This window comes from Diadema antillarum, unplaced genomic scaffold, assembly GCF_040938485.1.
Source record: "Diadema antillarum isolate AM-2024a unplaced genomic scaffold, OU_Dant_1.0 scf00000108, whole genome shotgun sequence".
In the NCBI taxonomy this organism is placed as follows: domain Eukaryota; kingdom Metazoa; phylum Echinodermata; class Echinoidea; order Diadematoida; family Diadematidae; genus Diadema; species Diadema antillarum.
Genome location: NW_027270997.1, coordinates 859,718 through 884,828, shown reverse-complemented (window position 1 = coordinate 884,828; position 25,111 = coordinate 859,718). Strand labels below are relative to the sequence as shown.

At 37.3% G+C, this 25,111-nt stretch overlaps 1 protein-coding gene across 1 annotated transcript in view; it reads right to left on the bottom strand.

Moving 5' to 3' along the window:
* Positions 1-14,352: 14,352 nt before the first annotated feature.
* LOC139719312 (ATPase MORC2-like) overlaps positions 14,353-25,111 on the bottom strand; it is a 37,653-nt gene continuing 26,894 nt past the window's right edge. Inside the window, exons 18-26 of the mRNA XM_071630732.1 lie at positions 24,704-24,916; positions 23,404-23,463; positions 22,942-23,217; positions 21,335-21,507; positions 19,511-19,544; positions 18,337-18,737; positions 17,584-17,716; positions 16,970-17,092; positions 14,353-16,443 (exon numbers count right to left, since the gene is read on the bottom strand). Of these exons, the coding sequence (XP_071486833.1) occupies positions 16,357-16,443; positions 16,970-17,092; positions 17,584-17,716; positions 18,337-18,737; positions 19,511-19,544; positions 21,335-21,507; positions 22,942-23,217; positions 23,404-23,463; positions 24,704-24,916 (1,500 nt within the window). The 3' untranslated portion in view covers positions 14,353-16,356. The remainder of the gene's footprint in view (positions 16,444-16,969; positions 17,093-17,583; positions 17,717-18,336; positions 18,738-19,510; positions 19,545-21,334; positions 21,508-22,941; positions 23,218-23,403; positions 23,464-24,703; positions 24,917-25,111) is intronic.

The window sequence follows — 25,111 nt, the reverse complement described above, 5'->3', positions numbered from 1 at the left end:
TCTTCTATTACGCCACAGTCCTTTTTAGGACTCCCCAAGAAGGAATAGCTTTTAAATAGTACTGACAGTGATGTTAAACTCAAATTTCCATACATTATCCCTGCTCTATAGAGATTAAGTACTCTTTCTCATATTTGATTGCACTTCATGGATTGGTGTGATTTTGATTTTCAGAAGAAAACAATGTAAGATACATTCAGCACAAAAAAAAAAATTCGTGGACGTTTCTTTCAAGACATTTGAGATGTATTTATATAGGCATTTAGTACAAAATTTTGTCATTATTCTTCAAAAAAAAAAACGGAAATCCACTCCGGGGAGAAAAAAAAACTTACAGAACAGTGCAAATATTATCAAAATTCCGATTTGAAATAAGAAAGTTATGATAATCTGATATTTCAGTTTTTTTTTAACGCTTCTTGAATAGTCATGAATATTCAAATCATCAAGTTAATGATATCATGCTCTCAAAATTTCGGGTTCATATACACACAAAAAAAACCTCATAATTCAGCTGCATAAATATAGAACTTGCCTCGAAACCACCCAAAATAACTAAGAACAAAATGTAAATCTTATATATTATGGTATATGGGAAGATGCTTTTACCTGTATTAGATAAGAATAGCAATTTTTATGAATTTCATATAAAATATAGGGCCCACATGAAAACATTATTAAGGCACGACATCATCGACTCGCTCATCTGAATATTCATAAGGACTGGTCGAGAAATATTTTCCGAAAAAAAGTGAAATTTCAAAATGTTATACCTTCCTCACTTCTTATCCGATTTTTGTCATTTTTGCAACGTTCTCAAGGGATTTTTTCACTTTCTTTTACATTAGGCTTTTTTATTTTTTATTTTTTGAGGGGGGAGGGTGGATTTCCTCTTTAAGATTAGTTGAGTCTGTTGTTAGAGTCTCGACCTAATTGAATTTACGTAAATGATTGTAGCTAGGCCTAATCTTTAGACGAACCCTTTGTTTAATGCAAGGACCAATTTTTTTTTCTACATTAACAATTTGAATACTCATGAAACTCAACTCACAAAAATGAATGCAATGCCAGGCTAGAAAATGGCATCATATCTCTCAAGGGTCAAAATTTACGGAAATTTAACTATATAAATCTTTCATTTTTGACCATAAACAGCTTTCAGTATAATAGGTTAAAGTCACATTTTGGCGTAACGAATGAAAAAGCCGTCTTTTCTTCTACGAAGTGGGGGGGGGGGGGGCAGAAGCCTCTACCTGGACTGCTGCTATATAGTTACTGCAGGATCTGCATATTCCTCAGGCCTGAACAGCTCTTTTATGTATACGAGATGCTATTTTGTTTTCAGCCTCGCTCCTCTTTTGCATAGTTATTACTTCAGATACACGTGCCTTTTCAGAAAAGAGACTTTTATATGTCTTGTTTGGAGGCGTGAGGTTTATACTCATCGGTGTGAGTTCGGGTTTTTTTTTTCATGACCATAATACTCCATTCCCCCTTTTTTGGTTATGTTATATACAATATCATGACGTTAATCAAGTGAATTTCTGCATTTGATTAAAATAGTGCAACTGCAGCATTTAGTGTTGTATTGTTTTGTATTGTATTTTTTCCGTCATAAAAAGGTATAAGATATATTACATAAAATAAACCTTCAACGGAGGGATGACCCTATTTAGCGCTGCTATCATAACAGCGCCGTTTAACAGTGGGATCCTTATATGAGAAATACAAACAAACAGTATATGTTATACGGATACATAAGACAAAAATACAAACATTCAGATTAATATTTCATATGAGAATCATATAAAATTATAAGCTTTGATGATAAAAATATACAAACACAAAAAAATATATATATAGGCATTTACGTATCTTCAAGAGAGAAAGAAAATGAATGAGGAATATACATCTACATAGAATCAGAAATACAATTTTCGAATCCCTTTAAAAATGTATTTGGACCCGAGGTAGATTTCAAGGCATAAGGCAGTGCATTGTATTGCATCGATACCTATAATGTGTTGTTGTTTTTTTACAATAATCAATACGAGGCTTTAAGAGAACAATGTTACCTGCCTTCAGATCAGATTCATTGATAAAATATCAAAGTCTGCCTAGATGTTTCACTAATATCCCTGCTTGTTTAAATAGATTCTCAATATAAAGATTGTTGAGTCTAAATTTTTCCTATGTCCCATGATCTCTGTAGTTCTGTGAACTCTTGTTCTATTATTCAACAAGGGATCATGAAAACTACAAATTAAAGTAATCACCATTAATCACCATTATGATCAAATAGATGTAGGTGATGCTTTTAAAAGGAAGGAAATATTACATTGGATGCATACGTTTTCTGGGTGCAGGGCCTATACGTATACTTTCCAAGACTGAACAATAATGTAGGCCTATGGTGCATGTCTATATCTAGTGTATGTATCGTATTAAACGTGTACCTGTATGAATATATTCTTACGATATCAATGAATAGGATAAAAGAAATATGGATTTTAATGCTTAATAACCATTACTTGTATATTCCTTGTGGTTGCAGGGAGAACTGCGTCACTTCGAGAAGTTGCTAGCCTGCGATTGTTGAAATGCCCCCTGTGCTCTCATCGTTTGAGGGACCCAAAGAGACTATCTTGCGTGCATTCATTTTGCATTGATTGTCTCACAAAGTTACATGTGGCAGCAGGGAACTCCAACACATTGCCTTGCCCGATCTGTCATGAGTCCACATCCATTCCGAGAAATGGAATTGGAGATCTAGAAGAAAATACTTCTACTAGGGATTTGATAGACACGATAGCTGGGCTGCGACAGAGCTGTACCTTAGCGAGCTGCCAAAACTCAAATCGAGATCCCGAAGCCGTCAATTTCTGTGAACAGTGCGACACCTTCATGTGTCCAGATTGCACGAGAGAGCATAAATCTTGGGAACCTAATCAAAATCATCGTGTGATTACCGTCGACGACATCAAGAATGGCAGAGAGGTGGTATCGGAACGGGTGTTCTGCAGGCACGGGGCCCAGTCCAGGGACGAGTGTCGTGATGTCTGTGTAACTTGCAAGAAAAACATTTGTCAGAGATGCAAATTAAGCCTTCACAGACATCATGAGGTCAGAACGTTGGAAGCATACCATGAAGGGAACAATGAGGAATATGGGGACGTTTGCAGAGAAGTGACAAACTTAGTGCATGGGTTGAAACGCCATGAACAGAACTCTCACACACTCGCTCAGAAGTTTCTCGTCACGCCAATAACGTACAGGTAGAGATCGAACGAAGATGTGAAATGACGGAGAGGCGATTATCAGAAAAAAAGGAAGCCTTGGTTCAACAGTGCAAGAGACGTAACTCTGATCTGAAGGACAAAATTCAGGGGTTTATCGAGCCGATTCAAAGGAAGAGAGAGCAAATTGATGCTGTCAGTGAATTGCTGAAGATGGTAAATGATTCCAACTTGCCTGACGAAAGCATACTGTTACGAAGCAGCCTGGTGAAAAAACTGCGATTTCTGATCAAAGAAGCTACCCCCTACATGAATGTGATTCAAATAGAAACCGATTCCGTCATGGGATTGGCGTTTGAAAGCTCTCCAGAGATAGAAATATTCTTTGGACAGCTGGTTCACCAGCCTATTGGTCACTTGTATGATAATATACCTCCTAGTCCTACGTCACCCTATGCAAGGGTGATAAGCAACCCACCAGAGCTTCCTCGTCGATCAGCTCCACGCGGCAATTACGTCTCGCGAGGCCCACAGCTGACGAACGAGTTGGAGCAGCCAACATACTTGAGACATGAGCAGAGGAGGCGGTCAACGCCACCCTATGAAAGAGTACGCGATGATGACAACCTTCATGAAAGCACAGAGCTTCCTCGTCGACCAGGTCTATGGGGCGATTACGGCTCGCGAAACCCACAGACGACGAATGAGTTTGAGCAGCAAACATACTCAAGACATGAGCAGGGAGGTGGTTAGTGATGCAGGAAATTAAGCTTCCCGTCAAGGATAGCATGAATGATATGACTGCTGCTCCTCATGACATGATGGTAATAGGGTGCATGAAAGGCGAAGCTATCATCACCTGCTCCAAGCAAAACATACACCGAACTTTCAACATCAACGCTACCATTATTGCTCTAGCCTGTACACCCTCTGGAATGTTCGTCGTCTGCGATGATAGGAACAAAATCTCCTTATACACCGCATCTTGGGACATGCTGGAAAGGACCTTTAAGACTTTTTCTGTGGGAAAAGGGGGAGTAGTAAATCTCACTGTAGGAGATAGAAACAAGTTGTACGTGAGTTATCGGAAAGCAAAAGTGATTCAAGTGTTCGACTTGAATGATGGCAAACAGACCAACCTGGTCGAATGTATGTTCAAACCGGACCAGATTCATGCTTTGCATCACTCTGAACTGCTGGTTATCAAATGCCACTCGAACAAGATCATCATTGCTGATAATTCTGGCAAAGAGAAACACACAATCCACAAGGGAGGGGCGAAAGCACAACACGCTTATCCGGCTGTATGCAGGGACGGCTCCATCCTGATTGCATCTATGGGAAGCGGGAACACCGTGACAGTTGATCGACACTGGCAGAATCTGGATTTTATCGAAACGCTTGTGTCCGACTTCATGGTGTCGGATTGTCGTCGAGACTGGTTGTGCCTTCAGGAGTTTTCTTCAGGAAATGCCATTGCTCTCTGTACCACTAGCAGGGTTTACATCTTTCAGTTATGTACAGTTCAGGCCATATCCTAGATGACAAACTTATATTCTAGCATCTGATTGTAGGTCAAAATACACAGCGGTCTTCTTTCAATTTCGGTAACTCTATTGAAGGAAAGTTTATTACACTGACAATATACCAGTCTTGTCCTATCGAGTCAAAACTAGGAACATAACGGCATTACACTGAATAGCAACAACCCAAGCGTTTATCTCATGCCATTGACACGCCGTTCATGAGCAAACCAAAATATTTCTGAGATGTAGAGGGAATGCGGCGCCATTTCGTTAGGAAACAAATTGAGGAATGAGTCGTGAAAAGCTAATACGTGTATCGTCACATGCACAATCTTTACACTGATGTGGCAGATATATTTTGAGAAGCTTATAAAAATGTTTTATATTACTTTTGTAGAAATACAGATAGTTGTCTTATGTTTTACAGAACAGTAAAGAATGCATTATTATGTATATAGACGTAGAGAAGGTAGCACCATAGTACAGCTACAGCTTCAAGCCGATCTCTGGAGAACAAAGGCGTTACTATGCACATGACCATGCACGACAAAATTCTGGTCAAGAACAAAGGATTAGTCATCAACCTGTGCTGCAAGGTGACAAAGATGGATGTTGGTTAGGGGCCAAACTACGGTTAATAGAATCTGAATGATATCATAATCATAATAAAAAATGGTGCTGATGTAAGAATCATAAATGAGATCAGTTGCATATTATTAGGTTTTGGTTTGTGTTATAGAACTTCGAACAAACTATTGCAAAATATATGATGATATGAGTGGAAGGATATCGAGTGCTTATAGTGAGTGGGTCACGTATATGCCCTCATCAGGGCCGGCGCACTGTTTTCAAAAGTGCGGGGGCCCACTTCCGGGTTTCATGAGCTAACAAGCAAAAAAAAAAAAAAAGAAAAGGTCCTCAGCTCATCTCTTCCCGTCCCCGTCCACTTCCGGGTTTCTTCAGCTAACAAGCAAAAAAAAAAAAAAAAAAAATCTCTCCCCGTCCCCGTCCACTTCCGAAAAAAAAAAATAATAAAAAAGGTCCTCAGCTCATCTCTACCCGTCACTTCCGGGTTTCTTCAGCTGACAAGAAAAAAAAAAAAAAAAGGTCCTCAGCTCATTCTCTCCCCTCCCATTGTAGTGCCTCTTACGTACTTCCGGGTTGAAAAAAGTGTGGGGGCCCAAAGTGATGACACCTTATGTATTCCTTTGTATGGTGCACAAAAAGTGTGGGGGCCCGAGCCCCCACGGCCCCCACGGCAGCGCCGCCCCTGCTTATAATGACAAAGAACTTAACCATATTGTGCTCCATTGCTGTGCCGACCTTGGAGTGAGGTAGACAGTCATTCGAGTGTGGTTGCAAAAAACAGGGCCGGCGCAGTGTTTCAAAAGTGTGGGGGCCCACTTCCGGGTTTCATGAGCTAACAAGCAAAAAAAAAAAAAGGCTCATCTGTTCTCCCCGTCTACTTCCGGGTTTCTTCAGCTGACAAGAAAAAACAAAAACAAAAACAAAAACAACAACTAAAAAGGAGGTCCTCAGATCATCTCTACCCGTCCACTGCCGGGTTTCTTCAGCTGACAAAAAAAAAAAAAAAAAGGTCTTTAGAGAACAAACATAACCTTACCGCCGCCATACTTCAAGATCCCTATCTATTTCTATTTTAGTGCCACTTACGTACTTCCGGGTTAAAAATAAAGTGTTGGGGCCCAAAGTGATGACACCTTATGTATTCATTTGTATGGTGCACAAAAAGTGTGGGGGCCCAAGCCCCCACGGCCCCCACGGCTGCGCCGGCCATGAAAAAGCTGAAATTGGAGAATTGTTTCTTCGTATTGTTATGCTGTCTCTATTGCTTTATTGTGATATATCTAAGGTATATTGAACTAAATCATTGTAAGCTTAAACAGACATATCTTTAACTATTATAGTGCTATGCTTGAGTTTACAGGTATTTTCATAAATGATTAAGTTGCTTCTTATTTTTATTTTCCTTTTTCTTATTTGAAAGAAATTCATACTTGGGAGTATTTCTTGTTACTTTACAGGCATGCGTATCTTTATTACTTAAATAACTCCATAGAATGTCGATCATATTGATATAAAACTGCTATATTCCATATTGGTTGTATATTTAATGGAAAGTTATGTTGTTGCTTGAGATTTCAACTTAGAGTCCGTTACAAGTATATTGCCATATTCGTGTACAGCATATCAAGAAATAGCGTCCACTGATAGACAATCAGGAAATATGATTAGATTTGTAAACAATTTACTGTGCAGCTGCCAGCTTTGGGACTTTCTATCATACAAGAATACAGTAATATATACCTATAATGAATGTTGATGTCGTTTTACATCTACTGAGTTCAAGATGGTCAAGTCCAGTGTTCACAACTCTATACTGGAATATTATTTGTCTTGAAATAGATTGACTGATGAAAAGTCAAATATTACCTAATCCATAAGTTGTACACTAACTTATTGAGATGATGTAAAGGTTAGACAAGAGTAGATCATTTGGAGTTCATTCCAATTGTTTGTTCATATTTAGCTATATATATATATATATATTATATGAACAGGTGCTAGTGCCTAGTGGCTTGGATACATTGAGAAGAAGAAGTGTTCAAAGTTCTACATGCATTTTAAGTATATGGACTTGAAAAATCATATTTGAAATTACTTTTTATCTTGTGTAGTAGTTCTATTTCATGTACTCGACCATAATACGATATGTGTATAGGCTACCTTTAACTTGCTTGAACAGGCGTTGGTGTTTGTACTTCAGAATGACCATTGATTAATGTGTAGATATACATGTACAAAGTACATGTAATAGTATATGAATGGAATTGGCAATCTTAGTTTGTGAGATGTAATTAGATTAAGTTGTTATTTGAAGAGAAAGAGTAAATAGAGTCATATCACGTAATCATTAGTACAATAGCTTCACAGGGTTTGTGAATGTTTCTTGCATTGGTCTATGGAATTGTTGCTTGAATCCGGGACTTAGGTGGTCGAGAAACACATACAAATTCAATATATTGCATCATGAACCTTTATGTTAATCACAGGTGTTTATTAGGGTGACATATTAATTTGTGTGCAGGCAGCAGCAGCCGTTGGCATCGTCCAGAAGGCATTGTGAAGTGAGAACATCGAAACGATTCTCATGGTATTGCCGATGTCCGACTTGAATCATGGCATTCAAGCATTTTCTGTTTTATAAAGATATTATGTACAGTATATATGTATAAATGGTTGTTTTATTTTTGTAATGACTATGTTCATCGAAATGTTTATGACGATAACGAATAGACCCGCTGTACTCGCATTAGCTTGTACTCGTAGTATGTCATTTCCGAAAATTTGCTCATTGTAAGGAATGACTGTTCCTATCACTCTTTGTGTTATCCGACGTGATATTAGATTTTATAGATTAGAACATCGAAATCATTCACATTTTGATGGCATTTGTTGTTTATATTGGTAAATTCATGTGTATTACAAGGGTTCAGTCGGCATGCATTCATGAGAGAAGTTGTTATATTTTATGTTTTACTGCATGCTGTGTATAATGCTTTTGCTCCGCTCTTCGCTAATTGATTTTATTTTTACTTTTCCAGTAGTCTTTGAATGAGCTGCATTTATAGGTGAAAGAGCCTTTTTTTTTTAGTTTGACATTTTGCATTACATTATCAATACTGAGTATCAACACTCAATACACGTGCAAGTTGTATAGGCCTAAACAGTAACACATTAAACCATCTACATCTGTATGTGTATACGCATCTCATTTTCTGTCCATATAGGTCTGAAAGTTGTGCGCCTTTGACTCATTGGGTTGAAAGGGTTAAAAGCGCGCGAAAGTGGTGCTCTATTTTAGTTGCTTTAAGAGTAAGTCATGTATTGTAGAAGTTATTCACAACAGTTTAATGGTACAAATTTAATGGAAAGAAACGTGCTGTTTTCACTTTCTTTTTTAATAAAAGCTGTTTGCGCATTGGATGACATTAAACACTATAGCCTTTACTTTGTCACCTAGCATGACCCTCTGCAAGCACGGGTCCTTAGATTGACATTCTTGGTCATTGTATGACTGATTATATTACGAGAAATGATGCCAATATATCAAGCCATTCTAAAGGATTTGAACTTTTATTCAAAAAGAGAAAACATCAGAGTGACTGCACAAAATGACGCATGCCGTGCAGCAACTCTTTGACCCCCATCTACATCGGCCCGCACCCCCCCCCCCCAAATAAAGCGCTGCGTTGCCCCTAAAGACACATTGATAACGCTGAACAATGGAACAGCAACTGATAAAGTTCGAATTGAAGTCTATCATGACAAGGTATTGTGATTGTGTATACAAAGGAAAATGTACGATGATATGAATGGTAAGTAATCACTATTGTTGGATGAGATATTTTTTTTCGGTTAATATCCCTTCCAACGAATTTCTCTGTGATATGCCTATAAGGAAAAAAAGATCCTCAACATGCTTGAGTATTCAATGTGCGCATCTTACTATCTTAGACCATAATGTCACCTTCACATAATGTCCTACGGTGAAATATTAATTTTCCAATGTGTCAATAGATTTGTATAAACACATGATTTTATCACATTTCAAGGCATTATGTACAATGTATGTCACTTGTAATAACGGTAACCTTATCGCAATTTAGATACATTGTATGTCACAAAGATAATACAATAAAATAGCTCTTTTTCTATTCACTTATTCATCTACCGTTTTACTTTTTCCCCCGATTCTTCTCATAGCTGGAGGTAACGCGTATACTTTTCCAGCTTACTCAGTTTCAATCAGGGCCTTAGTCGGACCCAATGCAAAACATATAACTGAACCATAACAACTCGCTATTCTGTTTGTTTTCTACATTCTCTACAGAATATGGTAAAAAGGGGAAAATCCGGAATGATTCATCTGTGCTATTGACATCACGTTGCATGCCTGCATTAGGCAACACCCCACTGATGCAAAAGAATATGAGTTTTGCAAGTCACACAGGTGTTTTTGTTTGTTGTTTTGTTTGTTGTTTTTTGTTGGTTTTTTTGCTCTGCTTTACACAACGTCAAGCCACATTTTTTTTTTTTTGTCTTTCTGTCATCGTCTCACTCTGTCAATCATTGCTTAAGAACTGATACGGTTAATAGAAGATATTGGAATGCACCTTACTATAGACTGACCATAACCTGCATGTTACAATCATGATTAGCATAGGACACTGTATGTACACTTGCAAGTTATGCTCGGTCTGTTGGAAGGCGCATTCCGATATCTTCCGTTACGTCCTTTACCAGCACTCGACAAAATTATGTCATGGGTGAGAATATTGATATATATGAGTTTTGCAAGTCACCCAGGTGTTTTTGTTTGTTTGTTTGGTTGTTGATGTTGTTGTTTTTTTCTGCCTTACACAACGTCAAGCCACATTTTTTGTTTTTGTCTTTCTGTCATCGTGCAAACTTTAAAGGAGATAGGCATATACAATGCAAATGCATAACATATTGACTTGGATTCATGGATTCATGATACTGTCAATATCGCCCGGTAGCAAGGAATATCTATAAAATATCCTGCAGATTACTTAGATATATGCCTACAAAAACCCTTCCAAACCAATGTGTGACATCATCTGTCAATCATTGCTTAAGAATTGGTATGGTTAATAAAAGATATTGGAATGCACCTTTCCGTATACTATAGACTGACCATAACCTGCATGTTACAACCATGATTAGCATAGGACACTGTATGTAAACTTGCAAGTTATGCTCGGTCTGTTGGAAGGCGCATTCCGATATCTTCCGTTACGTCCTTTACCAGCACTCGACAAATTATGTCATGGGTGAGGATATCGATATGAAGTTTACTCTTCTCCTGTTACTTGCGTGTGTGTGTGCGGGTGTGTGTGTGTGTGTGTGTGTGTGTGTGTGTGTACGTATTCAAGGGATCTGAAGAAAAAGAGTAAAAACGTTATTAGAATATTAGACACACATTTATGCCTATTCATTTGGCCGCGTAAGCGATGATCATCCAGGGTAGGCATATTATGAATCAGTGCATGTCAACATGCATTTGCATTGCATAGTTTCTTTTCAAACACGAGTCAGTAGGGTTAATTTACAAAGCCAGTGTCTGCCGAGGATATTGTTCCTTAAATAATGTGGTAGTATAGGAGTCGTAGGGAAAGAGAGGGGACTTCCCACGGTTTGAGAATTGAAATGCGTGACGCCCTTCACAATGAGCGCCACTGTGAACACGCCCTATATGCAGTAATGTACAGCATTTTCAGAATGTGGCTGTACGAGGCCTAGACCATAGTATGAGCGCCGTGCACTGTAATAGTATTCTGCTCAAATCGTGGTCCTGATCTTCGAGGCATGATATACACACACAGAAAAAACAACAAGAGAAAGTAAACAGTTTTCCAGCACACATTCTCATAGAAGATTTTGATCAAAATCATTGTGTCATATTTATGTACCATATTACAGATTATTTAATTGGCTATCAACCTGGTAGGTTAATAAAAAGGGACATGTCATGCATCAGTGAACACATTGATTTTTGTCTTTCAATTCGACACACAGCAATTCATCAAAAATTGCAAAAACTGACACTATGTCATTCTTTTGCAAACACCCTTCAAGATAGCAATGATAACAAAAGACCAATTTAAGACAATGAGAGACATGAATGAAAAAGCAACAAGAAAGTTTTCGTCTCCTTGTATCGCTTTATATCCTACGAGTTTGCTGTCGAATCTAACTTGAAAAGACACAGGGAGTACTAAGCTGCAAAGGTGATAAAATGGACACTTTTATTTCATTCTTTTGATTTAGGAATTGAAGGATTCATGAGACAAATATTGAAGAACCAAATATCATTTTCAAAATTCTTTATTTGAAATTAAGTATGTATAGACAATATTTATGTGATTTGAGGAAGACAATCAAAACAAGCACAAATTATAAAAAAACACAGTTTTTCATATCATGGTGCCCAAATGTGGATTAGCGTGCCAAGCGATGTTAAAGAAAGTGCTTCTTTAGTTGCATTCAAAAGTGCAATAGGTAAGTTTTACACAAAGGTAGGATTTAAGATAATTAATCGCGGCAGTTTTATGATGTGTGTGTGTGTGTGTGTGTGTGTGTGTGTGAACATTAAGTCTTATGTCTGAATGGTCCCCCTTTTATTTTCATTTTTTATTTTTTTTATTTATCATATGCATATATATATATGTTTATTTTTCTTCTTGTAAATGCCTAAGTATAATCTTATGGAATTATTTTAGTATAAATGGTAGTTACATTTTATGTGGCGTTGATTTTACAGTGTATGATAATTGTCTTTGTTCTATTTCTTATGTTGTGTATACTAAGTATAAAATTTTGTATTATATTATTTTGACCTGTTTTTATTTCTTCACGGACTCAATGAAGAACAGCCTTTGGCTGAAGTGAGTGACCGTGTGAAAATAAAATACAAGTGCGTAAACTGAAACTGAAATGAACTGAAATAACATTTAAGATTTCTACCACTTTTGTTAATATTGCCTCTTTCATATCATTTGAATTCGGATTTGACAGAAGATTCTTAATTTTCTCCAATTTTTTTTTTGCTTTTTTATCTTTGCTGGCTACAAAGTCATTATAGAGATCACAGGATGATTTCTGATACTTTGTATTTCTTATTGTTTTGGATTGTCTTCTGTTGTCATTGTTACATGGAAGAGCACATACGCCTGAATGACAACTTGTCCATTTTTGCCGCCATTCTTACTTTTGTACTTTGGAAGAGAAAAAAAAAAATGAATGTGTTCACTCATGCGTAAAGTTTCCCTTTCTATTGACCTACCAGATTAATAGCCAATTGAATTACCTTTGACATGGTATACATCAGACGTTAATATTTAGCCAAACTTTCTGAGAGAAATATGAACTTGAAAAAGTGTTTACTTTCTTCGTTTGCTGTGTGTAGATGACCATGCAGTAAGAACATTTATCGCTCGATAGAGTGTGTTCATTGTTCTAAATACATGTATGAGCCTTACACTTTAGAGTTGAGTCCCATTATTTTAATTGTGAGGGGGGGGGGGGCTTTTTATAATTGCAACGTACGTGTTTTTCCTCTCTGGATCGTTTCCTACAGTCTAATTTTGAAAGTCTCCCCCGTGTTGCTATCGATATGTCGGTTGGGAGTAGATTCCAAACCCGAATGGTTCTTGGCGATAGGTTGAAAACTTATTTGTTCCAAAAGTAAGACCTCTTTATAGCACTTAATTCCACTGCTAGTGATCTGACAAGTGTAACGTCATTGTTTATTTGTTTTGCTTTGTACTTTCTCAGTTTGGTAAATACATGTATTTTTGATTTCTTGTATTTTGTTACAATTGTTGAAGCGCTTTGTGTCCATTTAGAAAAAGCGTTATATAAATATTATTATCATCATTACTATCATTACTATTATTATTATCATTTTGGTATTGCAGCTGATAAGTTTGATAAGGATAAAAAAATGGCGCCCATGTAATGTCTTCTTTGTGTTACAGTGTGTATGCAAATTTGGGTGTGGCGACTTGGCATTGGATGAGTGAATATGAATAAAGCGCGAATGCCTCACCACAGTGGTTGGTTGAAACTACACGTACATGTACATGTATATATCAACTTGAAAATCACAAGATAACTTGCTGGTGAGTTCTACTCTAAGGTAAGGATGTTGGTCTAGTACCCAAGGAGGAACATGTACATTTAGGCCTATCTCCATTGTCCATTACTTCCAGGGTATTTCTATTCCTCGAGTATGCTTGGTTGAAAAGGATATTGTCTCACATTTTTTTACAAATTGTAGGACCTTTATTTAATTATTCTTGTACAATTTGTACAATATACCATTGAGATGACACGCATACTCAGTGTGTATGCGTGCAAGACACTTGTACTCCACCTGCCAGTGGCGCTGCGAAAGTCCATAATCTGCTGTATACACATAATATACAAACTGTACATATACAGTATATTTGTGTGTGTGTGTTTGTGTGTGTGTTAGTTTTAAATATATACATGTTTATATATATATATATATATATATATATATATACAGGCTGTATACATATTTCTCTGTGTATATACAGTATACAGTATGTGTATATAGGGTACAATATAAATACATGTACACCTATGTCTGAGAAATATTTCACTAAACTCGTTTGTCGGGGAAAAAAATAGACGCAAAGAAAATACAGTGTTTACTGTGATTGATCCATATTTATTCAATGTTCTTTATGATGACATTATCTTGTTGTTTTACATCAAATAACACTTCTTCAAGAATCACATTTTCAACAAACTTATAAAACATGTTTGTTTGCATTTCTTTTACAAAACTGGCAGAATTTGTGGCCGAAGTCAAGAGTACTTCACATGTTCATTCCTAATCATTCTCCCACTACAATGCCATGTCAAATTTTGACTACAAATTTGTGATGGTAAGCAACATTAGAACATAATGTACACTGTACAATATACTGTATTTAAAAAGTAATGATGAACGGCAGAAAAACAAAACAAACCTGAAAACTTATTTCAGGGAACACAAACATAAGTGGTAGTGAAATGAAACTTAAATCAAATTGTGGTGGTATTGTACATGAATTATGGATGTTTCCTCTTGCTTTCTTGGTACAGGTACTTCCAGGTACAGTGTACTGAACTATTTCCTTTTCTATCTGTGATAAAACGCAAACTGTCTTCAAGCCCCTAAACTAGGGTGAACGTGTGAATACGACACCTTCACAAGAAACAGGATGTGTAATTTTCATACCTTTATACTTTCATCTACCATACGATACAGTGTGTCACACTCAAACAAACTGGCAGACAGGCAAGCATTGCTCTTCCTTTCATCTTCATTTTTTGAGGGGTCTGAAGGGGTTTCAATTTGCGTACATGTATTTGCCATATGACTGTTGATGTACTGCGCATTTTACGAGTAGAGTTTACCCATTAAAAACTTGCTAACTTTTGTGTACATGTACTGTAAATCGTTGAACATAGCAAGTCCAATGCATCCGTGGTGCATTAAAAAAACAAATACAACAGTGTAGTCTCGATCAATGTTAAATCTACTTTAGACGGCAAGGCTTGATGAACTGAAGCATTCCCAAAGTTGTGGATACAGAGGTTGTCCTTGGTTGCACAAAACTGTGACTTTGCACCCTGCTTACTTCAGGGGGATTAAAGGTAACTTATAAATTGAAATTTACAGACCCTGCCTCCAAACTGATGCCATTTCTTCTTTTAAAGTCATCTGTTCTCTACATAGTACACTGGCACAGGATGCTTCTTACTTCACTGCGCATTTGCTTTGTTTCTTTCTTTCTTTGAGCATGGGTGTCTAGTTGATATTATTGCAAATAATGTATGTGCATGTATATTACTGGCATATCTACAAACATGCATTATTGTTTTCAGAAGTTGCAAATTCACTTTTGTCTGAAATTTTTGTTGCTGTAATTAAGTCTTGGCAGAAATAGAATATGTTTGTTTCCAGTGGCTCTAAGTGGATACATCGAGGATTTTTTTTTTCACCCTTATCATCACTTCCTGTGATATTTTTGTGTAGAAATAATAAAAAATAAAAAAGCTTTATTTCACACAGAGAGACAGAGAGGTTAACTCAAGGAACATTCATCCTATGATTTTCAAGTGTACACTGGCTCCTGGAACAAACACACACAAAAATAAGAACAATGTGCTGTCCACTACGTATTTTCATAGCTGCAGATCTAGCTGCTCTGAAATGTGTGCACAATGAGCACAAACTGATAAAGATTCTCTTCAATCAGTTTTCAAAAATTCATTGATTTTAAAGCTCTCTGAACTCTTCCTAAACACACACAATAGAAAAATAAGTACAGTTAAATACACATTTCATACATAAACACACGATGAAAAGTACAATGAACGAATTTGAACAGCTATGTACATGTTTTAACTGTTTTTAAACCGAGTGTGGTCCATTTGGCAACTTCAGCTAAATAACTCTCCTAAACAGATGTTTCCTACTCCACAGCATGTCCAGGGAATATTCATGCTCAACTTTGAGGATAAAGAGAAAAAACGGAGATGTAGAAAAAGAAAAGGATAGTCTGTGTGGACATATCCCCTCTATATCTTGGCAATAAAAGTTGGTATGATGCAATGTGCAAGAATACATGTTAACGGCGTACTATCATACATAAAATTGACAACTCTGAAGTGGGCAAACACTGGCCTCCGAATCAAACGATAATTGCTTGCATACTTCACAGCATCACAGAAAGCACCATTAATATGAGTTCAGATCACTCTTGCTATGCACCGAGCATTCTTCCACAACTTGGAGCTGCAGGTCACTCTGGCTATGTACCGAGCATTCTTGCACAACTTGGAGCTGCGGGTCACTCTGGCTATGTACCGAGCATTCTTGCACAACTTGGAGCTGCGGGTCACAAGCACTTTATAGCTGAACTACAGCATGTAGATTATGCAACAGAAGGAAAGGTCCACAAAGGCTGCTTTCACTCTTGCGTGTCTTGGTCCTTGAGACAAACTGCCAGGAGGTTGTCGATCTCATCTCCTTTCATGCTCTCTATTGAAATGTCATCCTGCGATCAAAATTCAAAGAGCAAAGTTTTCATGGGTTGTCCTCATGACATGTCATTTCAGATCAGACAACTTAGCAAATATGAACATAAAAAACCTACAAGCTTTTTAGCTAGAAATCTGCAAATATTTCTGATTCTATGCCTTGCTCCAAACTACAAAGATGGACAATATCTGGAATGCTGGTCATAACATTGTACATTATTATAAATACATGTACTATATGCTTGAATAAGTTTGCAGTTAGTGTTGCCTATACATGAGTGAACCAATAAAGACACAAAGTGCCCCCCCCCCCGAAAAATAAATAAATAAATAAGGGCTGAAGGTAATTACTAGTATGTGATTTTAAAAACTATTGAAAAGCCCTGTGATTGTTCATTTCTAAACCGTGATTAAAACACTAAATGCCTTTGAATAGAGTCACACATATCTTATGGATCACTCTTTACTTCACAGTCAAAAGTAAGAAACACACTTGATTTGCCGTAAAATGAACTAGACTTTCTATGATCTACATTGTCTCACCTGAGTATCATGTAATGTAGACAAGAGCTGCGCTACCATCTTGCGGAGATTGTTCAGCTTACCCTGCGCCACCATGGCTTCCTTCTCCTTTTCCTCTGCGTTCAACTGATACCGCCCAACCAGCTTGAAAATGGCAAAGAAAAGGAGACATGAGAAAACTTGGGGTATATACAGGGCAACAAGCTGCATGTTTCTTTTATCTCTCTCTTCTTTTTTTGAAGTAGATTTCCTCACATTTAGAGACAGTGTATTTACAATTAACTACAGGACAGGCAGAAGATGGACCTCTTTTCCCCTTACTGTTTCTTTCAAAATCAATTCAGGACAAGGTACACCCCCCACAGTAGCATAAAAATCAACCAGTTAATGCAATCAATTATAAACAGTGTTCTGCAACTCTAATTCTAATTCATTCATGTGACAGATTCTTGCACATTTTCAACCTTTGACTCACAGACTTAAAAGAATATGAAAATACAGTGGCCCACTCTAACATGTGACATACAGTATTTTACCTAGTTATATGCATAATATTGCAACTTATAAAAACTGATCAGACAGACATGTCCAGTTGATAAAGGCAAATAGGCCATTATCTATTGCTGACAACTTACATCCCTCAGGCCTTTCTCATAATGGTCAAAGAAACTGTCCAATGGGAACTCTGTGAGTTTACTGGCATCCATTGCATTGATGTCATCTTTGGTCATTGTCCAGTCAGGGGGTAGAAAGTACCTCAGACATGTCCTAAACATTGGATATGATTGATAAAGATGGCAGAAATTATGACAGTAGAACTGATTTAGTGCAGGAAGTATTGCAGTTTTTGACCATATGCATCTGACAACCTTTAAACAGAAACATGTGATGCATTGTAAGTGGATACAATAATTATGTGGACAGTAAACGGCATGTTGTTTGCATTTTGTAAGACTTTATTTTTTTTATTTGTTTGCATTCCAAGCAGTAGAAAGGCAGCAGGAGTACTAATAAATTCCTGTTCAGCTTCTCTTTAATGAAGCCGTCTTCAAAGTAAATACATGTATTAAAATGTCACACATCACTGTCACTTGCATTCGATAGAAGACTCGGGAGAAAGTGACTTTATACAGCTGAACAACATGATACTTCCTGAAAGTCCTACAGTAGACAGTAGCTTCTTCATGCAACAGACTCTATAAACATGGATTTATTGATTTGCAATACCATCATCTATATGACACAATACACATGGGACAGTCAGAATACAAGTATGCAACACAAACAAAATTGAATCCCACAGGATAATGCACATGATACAGGATGGCAGTTTGTACAGGGAATCCTACTTACATATGGCTGAATTGACAGACTAAGAATTTTGTTACCTGAATCCCTCAAACAGGGCAGTGTTCATCCTCTTCAGTGATGTGACCTCCTCCTGCAGAGCTGCACTTACTCCCGCATCTTCACTCTCAGTCTTCCTCCCAGTCTGTTGCTTGGTAACCTCATCACGTTTATCCTCCTTCTGACTGGTGGTCTCCTCCTGTTTCTTAGCAACCTCTTCCACAGGTTTTAATTGTTTCTTATCACCTTCCTTCTCCTTCTCCCTTTCCTTCTCCTTGTTCTTGTTTTTCACCTCTTCTTCCGTTTTACTTTCTTTCTTCCCAGCTATGGTCCCTTCCGATGCTTCTTTCTCCTTGCTCCTTTCCATTTCCTTCTCCTTGATCACTGGTAACCTCTTATCTTCAACCTCATCCTCGTGCGATGATGCGACTTCTTCACTTCCCTGTAAAAGTACTCAAAGAAAAGTCTGACAGTGAGCAATCTGCAAACGATGCTGGCATGAGATAATGTTTATCAAGCCATAGCATGAAGAGATGAGTTTGCACAAGACCTCAATACTTCAAATCCAAATTAATGTGCATGCTTCAGCAAAAAGACAAAACAAAACATAACAAAACAGAAAAAAATTGCTACCAGCATGAAAATATGTCTTATTTTTTATATGCCAGAGACAGAAAGAATGGGAGGGAAAGACATGCGCTTCACCAAAAGGAAATGCTCTTGAAACGCCACACTAGATATAAACACACCAGTATGCGGCACATTTACTTGTAGAGATGGAAATGTCAGTTCTTTTGTTTTCTCTAATAGAGAAGTAATCATACCTTTCATTAAAATTACAAATATTCCCAAACTCTGTGATGGTTGAACAAAAAATTAAAAATAGATATTGAGATCCACATCCTTTAGAGGATCAAGCTCTCACCCAAATTGTTCACAACATCTAATTAAAGAAGACACAATCCCACCAGCAAAGAGTAATTTGCAAAAATGACAACAAATGAATTCTTCATTCAAAACATAACAAAGCTTTTCACGGAAGAAAACTTGTGGAAATACTAGACATTCTTTTATTTGAACATGATGATACATACTCATAGCAACAGTGGCCATTTTCAAAGTGCCAACCAATTGCTCCCATTCTTATATGCATTAGACATTCAAGAAGATTTATGAGTTCTTGATCGTAAAAACTTATCGTAATTGAATCCTCACCTGTAAACGAAGCTCTGAGCTGTCTTTGTCATACCTGGAGTACAACAAAACAAATATTTTAGTTCATGTATAACATGGAAGATTTCCATGTGATAATTTAAGAAAATACCTGTAAGTTACAAAGAATGGCTTTAATCAATAAGTCCTGGATCAAGACTCCTATCCATCCGTTGCAATACTTTGCAGATCTGTTTACACAAGATATAATTTCAAATACATTTGTAAAAAAAAAAAAAAATTGATGTTACGATGAAATATTTCTTCTATCATTTGACATAAATGTGAAAGGTATTGCTTACCACTGGGAGCAGTGACTTAAAAAAAATGTTTGAGTTATCACATTTGATGCAAATGAGTAGGTTAATTGTATCACAAAACATCCTACCATTTAAGATTATGTAATAAAGCTTAAGATGTGAGGAGATATCATTATTTTTCTCAATAAACCACAACTGTAGATGGTTTATTCTTCTAACGTTTTATCAAAATTGATTATACTGATTAACATTTTTACATTAGTTGTTTCTATCCCTAACTAACATTCTATAACTATTTTGAAGCACTAAAGCTGGGTTTTTGTTTTTAATCTGCAAATGGTAAATAAATGCCTTTAACGGCCTGAGAGGTTGTGCAGTATGTGAATGCTGCAACCATCTATTGCCAAAATGCAAAAATGAAGAATCAGAACAGATTCATTTAGTTTATATCAGCTGCCTTATGTGGTCTGTACCTCCAATGTTTCCCTAAAGCATCTATTTCCAGCTAATGGGAAAACTAGATATATCGCTACGGCGACTGATATGCCATAATGCATGGTTCTCCTAATAGGTCTATAGTACAATGTATTGACAATGTGTGATGACAGTTTCACACAATTGGCAAAATATTAAAATGACAGGTTTGACACAAATGTGCTGAATGTTCACTTTCCTAGAACTAGGTTCAATTGGATGAATGATTAAAATGTCAAGAGTGCAGGTATTTGGGGAACTGATGATTTTTACTTCACTTTTGACCCTTTTATAAGTTTATGCATTGAGTAATTTTCAAGGTATTGAGAAAAAGTATAATTTCAGTATCAAATGGGAAAATAGCATTATCTAAACCTGGCCTTTGACCTTTGACCTCACAGTTCCAAAGAGAATCACTGTTAGGTTGAACATGCATAAATATGTAAGTTTCATGATGATACCTTGAGTTACTTTTGAGATATGGAGGAAAAAGTGCAATTCAGCACTTTCACTTGACCTTTGACCTTTTGACCTTTGACCTTTTAGCAAGAAACTTCCCACAGAATATATATTGGGTAATACATGTATACATCAAGTTAAAAAAAAAAAAACCTTCAGGCATTGCATAAATATAAGGAAAGTAGTGATATTTTGAGGAGTTGACCTTGACGTTTGACCCCCTGACCTTTGAACCATGACTCCCAACTTCCCTAGATAATCACTGCCCATTGGAACAAGCATATATACTAAGTTCCATGAAGATACCCTGAACTATTTGCGAGATATGGAGAAAAACATGAATTTTCAACCTTTTTTTTCACAAAATAATCTGTGACCTTTGACCTTTGACCCCGTGACCCTAGAATCCAAACGAAGTATTATCCCCCTAGGATATACCCTCATACCAAGTTTGATGTAAAACCACCACACGGTTCTTGAGATATCAACAAAAACAAAACGGGACGGACGTACGTACGGACGGACGGACGGACGGACGGACGGACGGACGGACGGACGACCCGAAAACATAATGCCTCCGGCCACTTCGTTGGCGGAGGCATAAAAAAAACACAACCAGACATATTAATGTTACCATTTGTCAAATTTGTCCTTGGGATGATCATCAAACTTGACCTTCCACTTCTCCACACTGTCGGGCTTCCTGCTGACCTTTACAACTTGACCTTTGTGCCATTGACCTTTGATGAGAGTTTCCACCTTGACCCGTACCCCTTCTACATCAGTGTCAGTCTCACTGCTTGCATTCTAAATGGGATAGCAGAAACAAAAAGCACTGTTAGCATTTAAAGGACAAGTTCACCTTCATAAACATAAGGATTGAGAGAATGCAACAGTATTAGTAGAACACATCAGTGAAAGTTTGAGGAAAATTGGACAATCGATGCAAAAGTTATGAATTTTTAAAATTTTTGTGTTGGAACCGCTGGATGAGGAGACTACTACAGCTTGTGAGTCATATGCGTACAACAGTATAAAGAAAATGTAAAGAAAATTCAACATATTTTCACTTTTTTCGCGTAATAAAAGAGCACTTGACTTGCCTCTTTCTAAAGGGAGGGGGAATAATATTACCCACAACATTTGTTGGTAACGAGTCGGGGGAATGTGCACTTTTTTTCAAAAGATGAAATTTTGTGAAATTCTCTATATATTTTCCTAATATTGTTGTACGCATGTGACATCTAAGTTATTCACACACTGCAGTAGTCTTCTCATCCAGCGGTTACTGAAAAAAAACTTCAAAAATTCATAACTTTTGAACGGATTGTCCGATTTTCCTCAAACTTTCAATGATGTGTTCTACTAATATTGCTACATTCTCTCAATCCTTATGTTTATGAAGGTGAACTTGTCCTTTAACTCAGAACAACAAATGAGCATGCAAGAAATTTCACACAAACCTCAATGTTCATTATATTTCTTTGTATTTGGAAATTACATTGTATCTCAAAAAAATCTCAACAACCAATCAACCCTGCAATGCTGAATTTTCGAAATGAAATACAGTCACCCTTGCCAAATTCAAATCTATTTGGATTGACGAAATAGCTTCGACTTAAAGAAAATTCAACTTACGAGGGATTAACATCAGTAGAATATACAAAGAAGAGGACTTGAAAAGACCTTCCACTAGGGTGATTATTCCACTTACACAAAGTCGACTTTAAGTAAGGTTTATATTACATTTTGATGAGGCAAAATTTCTGTTACATCACCAAGAATTTCAGGAGTTATGCAAAAGTAAGACCATGACTGACTATGTCAGTGAAACTCCACAACTCACATTTACTTGGAATTCACTGCTTATGTGTCATCCCCATGATTTTCACTACCTCTTTCCTTCATCATCATCACCACTTGAAGAACTAGTAGCAGACACAATTTTCATAGATATATGAAATTCAAGCAACATTGTAGCTAATATACAAAAATCACAAGAGCATGACTGCAAATCTAAAAATCTGGCCGTGTCATGATCAGACACTCTTTTGGTGTTTCCATTGTGGTAAACATTGCATCGTAAGTGGTAGGTGGTTTCACAGTACATAACGCATTCTTTCTTGGATGTAAGTGTGGTCATGAAAAGGGCCTCCTCAAATCAGACCATTGCACATAACACCCACATCCAAGAAAGGACACATGGTGCACCGTGAAACCCCCCATCATTGATTGCCTCACCTTTTCTACTGTGTCCTCTGACTGTTGGGAGTCCTGGGAGGAAACACTTGTCCTCCTCTTCTTCTGCGGCCCCGGATAGTCATCAACATCAGCCTCAATGTCGCGGGGTATGTCATCCATCTCTGCCGACAACTTGCGGACATTTGGCACTGCTGCGCAGCTCGGACGCTTGACGGGAGCGGAGGTGGCCGTTCGCGGAGTGGCAGCCTTTGGACTGGCTGGACGCTGGACAACTGGGGAAGCTTTCCCGATGGGCTTGGTCTTAGTGGCATACTGCTGTGGGTTTCAAAATCAAGGAAATCCTCTTTGTGTTGGTCATATAATCTACAACATCTTTGACATGAGGGGAAATAGTGGCAAGTCCTGTTAAGAGTCATTAAGTCAGTTTACTCATTATTGGGGGGGGGGTGGAGGGAATGAGATAAGAAAGAGAATCATGACTAAATAGATACAAATTCTTACCTTCTTTGATAATTCCACCTGTTTAGGTTTGGGAGCTGGCTTGGGTGGAGGTTTGGGAATCTGTTAAAAAAAAAAGAAATATATTTCATATTCTAATGCATGCTATGTCATAATACAAATAAAATAATCAGGGAATTAATATTTTCATCAATTGTTCTGTGACCTTTGACCTTGACCCTTCAACCCCTCATTCATTTTAATTATTGTGCATGAGAAGAAGAGAACTGAGCCATGTTGCATATGAATATGCAATCAAATATAAGTCAGGTATCAGCCAATCAGAATTGTGCATTCACAGACTTCTGTTTGATTTTTTGACCTATACTAAATCTCAATATTTATGTTACAAAGCCAAGGAGATCAATATTTTAGCCAGAGTTTATTGAACTTTGACCTCAATGGAACCAATGTCCTGACTCTATAATCAGCACAACTGCCTCTTTTGTAGCACACCTCGGCTTCATATCATGAAAAATCACCAGAAGTTTTTTTGTTTTCAACTAATCATAATAAGAACATCTTAGGCAACGAGACACAGACAACACCACACACAGTAAATGAAACCTCGAGCACATTTGGAGGCACAGGAATCAAAGGAATATGTGACCAAATTTGTATGTTCCCTACAGCATTACTTCTCCGTTGTTTCTCAACCAGTCATGTCAATGTTAAGATATTTTGGCCAAGTCTCAATATTTAGATATAATGTAGTTTCTTTTACATCCAACATCCTAATCCATGCAACTGTAGCCAATATAATGGTAGTTACAGATGGCTATTCCATTTTGAAAGGAGAAGCCAAATTCTTGCTTCAACAACCTACACATTCTGCACTGAGTTGAATGTTGCAACAAGCTTTCAGTTCTTGTGCCATTTTACAGACAACTCAAGATAAGAATAACATTTTTCAAATGATTGCTACATCATGACCCCTGTGACCCAAGAACTAACTTACTGAAATTACCATTCAAGATATCATGTTATGAAATGCAAACCTTCCAACCCTGAAGCTGAAAAACTGCTGGACCCAATAGGAGTAAAATTTGCACCAAAAAAAAAAAAACATGAATATTAACCATCTCTCATGTGGTTGGTCATAAAACTAGAAACAATATTTGATAAAACATATATCCTGCAAAAAATATAGGAAGATTCCTACACAGCACAACAGTTAGTAAGTAAGTGCCGTGATTACAAAGGCTTGAAATGTTACCTGCAAATTGTTCCAAGTCACATACAATTGAATTGAATTGAATTGAATTGAATAGAATTGAATTGAACTGATGTGTGATTGACTCACCGGCTGAGCTTTCCCTCTCGCGACAGGTTTTGGGGTGGGTTTCGGCGTGGGTTTCGGCGTGGGTTTTGGACTGGGTTTAGGACTGGGTTTCGAGCTTGGCCTTGCTGCAGGACGGGATACTGACTTGGACACTTTTCTCGGACGGGGTGGGGAAGGTGGTGAAGGTGGCGACGGAGATCGTGGTCGTTGTCTGGCCAACAGCTTCTTTGTTCTCTGAAGATAATCCATTCAAGTGATACATTATTCATGTACAGTGTTGACACATACAAATTCATGTAATTGATGTGTGATTGTGTGACATGGTTCCTTGACTTGAGCAGTGGAAAAGGACACAAAACCAAACATTTTTATAAGAATTACCATGACAGTCCTTTCTGCTTGTTTTGTTTTGTTTTGTGTTTTTACAAA